The sequence below is a fragment of the Panulirus ornatus genome, chromosome 72 (genome assembly GCF_036320965.1).
Source record: "Panulirus ornatus isolate Po-2019 chromosome 72, ASM3632096v1, whole genome shotgun sequence".
NCBI classification, from domain to species: Eukaryota; Metazoa; Arthropoda; class Malacostraca; order Decapoda; family Palinuridae; genus Panulirus; species Panulirus ornatus.
In genome coordinates this window covers 12181212-12190018 of record NC_092295.1, presented here as the reverse complement: position 1 = coordinate 12190018, position 8807 = coordinate 12181212, and the positions used below count along the sequence as shown (strand labels likewise).

Here is an 8807-nt window from a genome sequence, read left to right as displayed (position 1 = left end):
CAGATACTCACACATAATTATTCGTCCAATATTCTTCATAAATATATTCAACTGTTGATACTCTCATCCACATAACACTATCATAATTGTGGATGTTTAACACTTTCATCCATCATTATATCCAAGCAACGTTCACCCACCATCACTCTAAGAATTGCTTTTGATGGTATCAGAGTCATATTCATATCTATATCGTATCCTCCTATGCACTTTCTAACTTACCCAGATGATCATACTACCCTACCTCATAATCCAACCATGCTAACGCTCTCTCACACAACCACACACATGACTACCAGCAACCCATACGTGCTGATGTCAAGATCCAATCTTAATGTTCTTAATTCTTTGCTCGACAACTGCCCACACGCTTGACCTTAACGATTTCCCGTACCAAGTACACACACACACACACACACACACACACACACACACACACACACACACACACACACACAAAATGATATGTTATATCCTCATAAACCACTAAATACCACTAGAATAACATTCGCCCTTGCACACACACATTATGTTACATCTTCATCTCTACCACTAGAAAAACATTCGTCCTTACGCATACACAAACACACACTGTGTTGTACCTCCATAAACCACCTTCTACCACAAGAAAAACCATTTATACCCCATATGTATCTTCATGATTACCAATAGAACAACATTCGTTTTTACCAATACACAAACACACACTGTGCTCTAACCTCATAAACCACCTTCTACCACTAAAAAAACCATCTAAACCACATATTTACAACAACATTTATTAACATTTGAAAATTCCTCTCCCACACTACCTTACTATAACCTGAACATCACACCCATCTATACACTCACTGTTACACACCGAGTCAATTACACCCACTCCCTCTGTCTCGTTAGTTGACATTTTATTCACCGTCTCTCACATTCACCTCTCGTTCATCAGCAACACTCGCCCACCACACCCTCTCATCCTTCCGCGCCTCAATATACGCCCACATCAAATCTCCACGCTCACAGACACACCTACGTTCACACGCCCTCTCATATTCTCTCTCTCTCTCTCTCTCTCTCTCTCTCTCTCTCTCTCTCCTCTCTCTCTCTCCTCTCTCTCTCTCTCTCTCTCTCAGACATCTATTTCTAAATGCGTCCTCCATTGAACTCGTCTTTGAACCCAATTTCATTTCCCTATTCTCACACACTATTATATTCAGTGTCTTCCAGTCATTACCGTTGGCAAATTGACCTATGACCTATGACCTTAGAGATCGTGCTCAGTCTCAACCTTACCTCAACTTTTACAAAAGCTAAAGCATTTTTCAGTCTTCCTTATTTATCATTTCCACCAATACACTCATATGAGGACTCATAAAACTCTTCACAAGCCAACGGTCACTCACAACATATATGTTAGCTCACAGATACTCACACATGATTATTCGTCCAATATTCTTCATAAATATATTCAACTGTTGATACTCTCATCCACATAACACTATCATAACTGTGGATGTTTAACACTTTCATCCATCATTATATCCAAGCAACGTTCACCCACCATCACTCTAAGAATTGCTTTTGATGGTATCAGAGTCATATTCATATCTATATCGTATCTTCCTATGCACTTTCTAACTTACCCAGATGATCATACTACCCTACCTCATAATCCAACCATGCTAACGCTCTCTCACACAACCACACACATGACTACCAGCAACCCATACCTGCTGATGTCAAGATCCAGTCTTGATGTTCTTAATTCTTTGCTCGACAACTGCCCACACGCTTGACCTTAACGATTTCCCGTACCAAGTACACACACACACACACACACACACACACACACACACACACACACACACACACACACACACACACACAATTATGTTACTTCATTATAAACCACCCATACCACTAGAATATCATTCACCCTTACACACGCACATTATGTTACATCTTCATCTATACCACAAGAAGAACATTCGTCCTTACGCATACACAAACACACACTGTGTTCTATCTCCATAAACCACCTTCTACCACAAGAAAAACCATTTATACCCCATATTTACAACAACTTTTATAAGCATTTGAAAATTCCTATCCCACACAACTTTACTATAACCTGAGCATCACAGCCACCTATACACTCACTGTTACACCCGCGTCAATTACACCCACTCCCTCTGTCTCGTTAGCTGACATTTTATTTACCGTCTCTCACATTCACCCTCTCGTTCATCAGCAACACTCGCCCACACACACTCTCATCCTTCCGCGCCTCAATATACGGCCACATCAAATCTCACGCTCACAGACACACCTACGTTCACACGCTCTCTCATATTCTCTCTCTCTCTCTTTCTCTCTCTCTCTCTCTCTCTCTCTCTCTCTCTCTCTCTCTCTCTCTCTCTCTCTCTCTCTCTCTCTCTCTCTCTCTCAGACATCTATTTCTAAATGCGTCCTCCATTTAACTCGTCTTTGAACTCAATTTCATTTTCCTTTTCTCACATACTATTATATTCAGAGTCCTCCAGACATCACCGTTGGCAAATTGATATGTAACAAGCTTTTCACATTAGCCTTAGAGATCATGCTCATTCTCAACTTTACATCAACTTTTACAAAAGCGAAATCATTTTTCAGTCATCCTCATATTCTTTTTCACCAATACCTTCACATGACGACTCATAAGACGCTTCACAAGCCAACGGTCACTCACGACATTTCTGTTAGCTCACAGATACTCACACATAATTATTCGTACAGTATTCTTCAAAGATATATTTAACTGTTGATATTCTCATCCACATAACACTATCATAACTGTGGATGTTTAACCCTTTCATCCATCATTATATCCAAGCAACGTTCACCCACCATCACCTTAAGAATTGCTTTTGATGGTATCAGAGTCATATTCATATCTATATCGTATCCTCCTACGCACTTTCTAACTTACCCAGATGATCATACTACCCTACCTCATAATCCAACCATGCTAACGCTCTCTCACACAACCACACACATGACTACCAGCAACCCATACGTGCTGATGTCAAGATCCAATCTTAATGTTCTTAATTCTTTGCTCGACAACTGCCCACACGCTTGACCTTAACGATTTCCCGTACGAAGTACACACACACACACACACACACACACACACACACACACACACACACACACACCCACACACACACACACACACACACACACACACACACACACAATTATGTTACATCCTTATAAACCACCCATACCACTAGAATATCATTCGCCCTTACACACACATATTATGTTACATCTTCATGATTACCATTAGAACAACATTCGTTTTTACCAATACACAAACACACACTGTGCTCTAACCTCATAAACCACCTTCTACCACTAAAAAAACCATTTAAACCACATATTTACAACAACATTTATTAACATTTGAAAATTCCTTTCCCACACAACCATCCTATAACCTGAGCATCACACCCACCTATACACTCACTGTTACACCCGAGTCAATTACACCCACTCCCTCTGTCTCGTTAGTTGACATTTTATTCACCGTCTCTCACATTCACCCTCTCGTTCATCAGCAACACTCGCCCACACACACTCTCATCCTTCCGCGCCTCAATATACGCCCACATCAAATCTCACGCTCACAGACACACCTACGTTCACACGCCCTCTCATATTCTCTCTCTCTCTCTCTCTCTCTCTCTCTCTCTCTCTCTCTCTCTCTCTCTCTCTCTCTCTCTCTCTCTCTCTCTCTCAGACATATATTTTGAATGCGTCCTCCACTGTACTCGTCTTTGGACTCAATTTCATTTCCCTTTTCTCACACACTATTATATTCAGAGTCCTCCAGACATCACCGTTGGCAAATTGATATGTAACAAGCTTTTCACATTAGCCTTAGAGATCATGCTCATTCTCAACTTTACATCAACTTTTACAAAAGCGAAATCATTTTTCAGTCTTCCTCATATTCTTTTTCACCAATACCTTCACATGACGACTCATAAGACGCTTCACAAGCCAACGGTCACTCACGACATTTCTGTTAGCTCACAGATACTCACACATAATTATTCGTACAGTATTCTTCAAAGATATATTTAACTGTTGATATTCTCATCCATATAACAATTTGATAACTGTTGACGTTTAACACTTTCATCCATCATTATATCCAAGCAACGTTCACCCACCATCACTCTAAGAATTGCTTTTGATGGTATCAGAGTCATATTCATATCTATATCGTATCCTCCTATGCACTTTCTAACTTACCCAGATGATCATACTACCCTACCTCATAATCCAACCATGCTAACGCTCTCTCACACAACCACACACATGACTACCAGCAACCCATACGTGCTGATGTCAAGATCCAATCTTAATGTTCTTAATTCTTTGCTTGACAACTGCCCACACGCTTGACCTTAACGATTTCCCATACCAAGTAACCCCACATCCTCCTACAGCATTTTCTTCACAACCTTCCACACACACACATACACACACACACACACACACACACACACACACACACACACACACACGGAGACACTTCTACATCTGCCCTGATCATTCATCAATGTCTCCTTTCATATCCATGGCCACACACTACATCAGCTGGTCTCTCATAACCAACTCACAGTTACCCTAGTATCTTCCTCGTCTCTCTACTGTCACCTAACATTTGTGGCCCTCGTAGGTACACCATCATTAAACCCACCCTCATAACCACCCAAATACCTTTCCTTCATTCTTAACACCTTCACACCATCCCGCTCTCAACATCCCCGCCCACCTTTCTTACGTTCATCCGCTGTCCCAACCCTTGCTACGCCCAATCCCATCCATCCCTAGCTCCTACGCTCACGATCATTCACACACTTAAACATACAAATCCCTCATATCTCCCAGTACAAACTTCTCTTATCCACCCTCGCAAATAACCACATATGCCAGCCCAAGCCCCTGTTCCACTCACATCAATACATCATTCCCAACAATCATATACATTAAAAACTCCTCCTCCTCCCCATTTAAACCATCTATACCCACATTCGTGCTACCATCTAACCCGCTCCGCCATCATCCACTCACTCAACCATGCTCGAAGCTTTCTCCTCATCCATACGCACGACAACCCCTCAGACATCTTTCACACTCGTCTACATCATCCATTTCAACCCCTAACTAAACACACACACACCCACACACATTCACCTCCTCCACATGCCATCATCCACACACACCCACACTCCCTTCTACACACCCATCCAGAGGCCAGTCTCCACACTGTCCGCCTCTGCGCTCGAGCAGCGCTCCCTGATCCGCCATCCAGGGATAAAAGCGTGGCACTGGCGGCAACCCGTGGCACCCTCACTCGCTCTCTGGTCCTCGTCCTCGCCACACACGCACACACACCCCGCTGGCGCAGCTCCTGAGCTGGCTTGGATGACGTTCGGCGACACCGCTCACCGACCCCCTCGCGCTCCACCAAAACAAATTTGCATGGCTTTAGTCGCAGGCTGAAGTGTTGCCCATAACCTGGAGCGTTGCTTAATGGTCCTGACATCACAGACGAAGGCGTTAATCATGGGTCGTGTCATAACTCACAAGCAGTAACTCACAGCACATAGAAACGGTGGCTGTCAGTACTCACTCCAAAGATGATATGACATTACGTAAGTGTGGCAAAGGTGGCAACGAATACTTTTGTGAATGAGTCACTCAGTGAGGGACAACAAACTTCATATTTTGTTCACTGCTAAGTAACTGGGAAGTTTGAGAGGAACAATCAGTAGAACTTGGAAAATGGAACACAGAGTCGTTGATACCAAGCTGTTCTCTTGTGTGCGGTGCATGTGTTTGAACTACTGACTTTTCCAACGACGAAGGCTAACTGAGAACACTGTGGAGAGGAAAACAAGAAGTGTTTAGCCCTGTAGGGTCAGCTGCCTGATGCTGAGAACTTATATGGTTGATCATGTGCTAAACTGACAAGCTGATGATAACATCTCTCACATGATCTAGTTACCAGTTATGATATGCTCGAGATGGCCAAAAGTGTTCGTGCATTTATAATTATACATATCAAGTTTTATCTGTAACTTACGTATTGAAAGATAACTTTGCTTATTCCTGGACCAGCCAGTAAGTATTGAATGAAGACATCATACATTTACTTATCATAGGTATAAACTTATATGTCACTAGGTAACTACAAGATAGCAGGGAATGATCATTACAATTGCTCATTTATTAACTTATTTCAATAGGTGAGTGTCAAAGACTATTGTTCATCGTTCAATACACAGGGTTATAGTTACATAGGAATAACTGTTCTCTAAATGAACATGGACATGAATAAGAAGCAACGTGAAGTATTTAAGAATGTTCAGTTGGGGGGAAACTGTTCATTCGTACCACTGCATTAGTTGTTTCAAACAAATGACTGAACCTATGAACTTGGCTGAAGCTTCGAACTTGGTTGAAGCTCTGAACCAGGCTGAGGTTCTGAACCTTGCTGAAGTTCTGAACCTGGCTGAAGCTCTGAACCTGGCTGAGGTTCTGAACCTGGCTGAAGCTCTGAACCTGGCTGAAGCTCTGAACCTGGCTGAAGCTCTGAACCTAGCTGAGGTTCTAAACCTATTAAGCTTCCTGGAAGAGTAATATGTTTGTGAGACTTTATGGTTAAAGACTCGGTGGATTCTAGTGTTGTGAGCAACCTGATAGCTTCGTCAGTGTCATAATACCTCCTCGTTCTAACAAAGTTCTAAAGTGTCTCATATGTAGATTGAGCGAGACATCTCAAACTTAGGAACCTTTTAGAAGAAGGTGGAGATATAATTCTTATAATCTATTAAGTGATACAAAAATCAATAACAATGGAAAGTTCTCAAATGATCTCAAAGACGATGTGGATGATGAATCTGACGGAGTCTGACCTCGTGATATATGGCAACGACACAAGCATCAACTCCACGTTTCTCGAGGACGGGTTGTGGTCGCTAAACTTCTCCGGGTCTTCGAGCGCCACAGCCAACACCTCGTATACTCCGTACCCAGAGCGCCCAGAAACCTACCTGGTCCCTATTGTCTTCGCCCTGATTTTCATCACAGGCGTGGTGGGCAACGGGGCGCTCATCTTTATGTTCCTCAAACATCCGAAGTTGAGGTAAGTCGCTCCTGGTTACTCTGTCTGTTCGAAGCCACACATCTATCTGGCCAGGTTGGTTCTGAAGGCAACTGTTGAAGACACATTACTGGTGTCTTTATCCTTTAATACTTGTAAGTTAATCTTTCATGTCATTACGATGATTTCTGGTCCTATTTCCAGTCGCGATCATCGTTTTGAAATGGAAAGTAAAAAGATATTCCATACGAAAAAGGCGATTATGTACGCTGAGTACTATGTATATGTATGGGAGATGTATGATCCCATGTATGTAACTCTGTTGGAGTTCATGTCTAACCATACGATCTCGTAACCAAGCGCGTAGCGTAACTGTGGGAGTTCTCGTTTGAGAAGAGTTTTCGATACTATCTAAACCACATCAGGGTGGGCGTCAGCAGTTATAGATCCTCGCAACCACGGCCAGGAGAGGCAGCTTGGCCTGGATATACGACCAGGTATTGAAAACGTATCAACCAACAGATAAAGGGAGAACAGATATGGTCTACACGTTAACATTACTGGTTAACAGTAACAGCAAACAGTGGAAATTAAGGATTAGGAACCCTGTCGAACCCATACATAGCCAGATCACGATCCTTTCTACAGGGAGGTGCTTTTCGCTCCCCCATCCACCTGCCCCTCCTAACCACACATGACCAAGCTACAGAGAATGCAATACGTAGCACGTTACATTCCTTACCTACAAGAAGAACACATATACTGATATTGTTGAAAGGCAATATTATTGTCACTTAGCACAAAGAATAATTGGCACAAGTTCAAAATGAGTAACACAGAAGCTACAGATGTGCTCCCCATCTGTAGAGGATTGCTATACATGAAACATCCCTGAGATTCTCTGAGCCTCAAAGCACTGAAAGAAATACCATTCACCCCAACTTACATCACCGCACACAAATGAACATTTCATCACGACACACACACACACACACACACACACACACACACACACACATACACACACGGCTGGCATGTATGGGTGATATATAAATAAAGAGATAGGAAAATGTACTTAACATACCACTCAGACTTGAATGAATCTTACGCTACACAAAATCAATATCTTCTCCTCCACAACATCCTCTCCTCCACAACATCCTCTCCTCCACAACATCCTCCCCACAACATTCTCCCCTCCATTTTACCTTTAGTGTCAAACCTGTACCTTTCGTACGTCACTACCGTAAGAAACCCGTGAAGGAGCGAGGGAGGGAGGGAGGGAGGGAGGGAGGGAGGAGGGTCGCCTTGACAGACTGGACGAGTCATTAATCTCGAAACATCAAAGAATGTATTCCACCGTCCTGACCGAACATGTAGTCCACGACACCGTACCTCTTCCTCGCGACCTGGGCTCAACGGAAGTATTATTATCATACAACCACATGACCACTTTCATAAAGGATTTGTGAAGCTATAACTCAGGATTCCCTACTCAGGAGCTCCTACAGCTTCAAGACTGCGTTACATTCAGTAGCAGGGAAAGGCTATAACCTAGTAACTCCCTCATACATGGGCTCCTACAGCTTCAAGACTGCGTTACATTCAGTAGCAGGGAAAGGCTATAACCTAGTAACTCCCTCATACATGG

General features: G+C 42.8%; 1 protein-coding gene across 1 annotated transcript in view; it reads left to right on the top strand.

Moving 5' to 3' along the window:
• Window positions 1-5423: 5423 nt before the first annotated feature.
• The window catches only part of LOC139748147 (neuropeptide CCHamide-1 receptor-like), a 242201-nt gene continuing 238817 nt past the window's right edge, over window positions 5424-8807 (top strand). Inside the window, exon 1 of the mRNA XM_071660836.1 lies at window positions 5424-7198. Coding sequence (XP_071516937.1) covers window positions 6909-7198 — 290 coding nt within the window. The 5' untranslated portion in view covers window positions 5424-6908. The remainder of the gene's footprint in view (window positions 7199-8807) is intronic.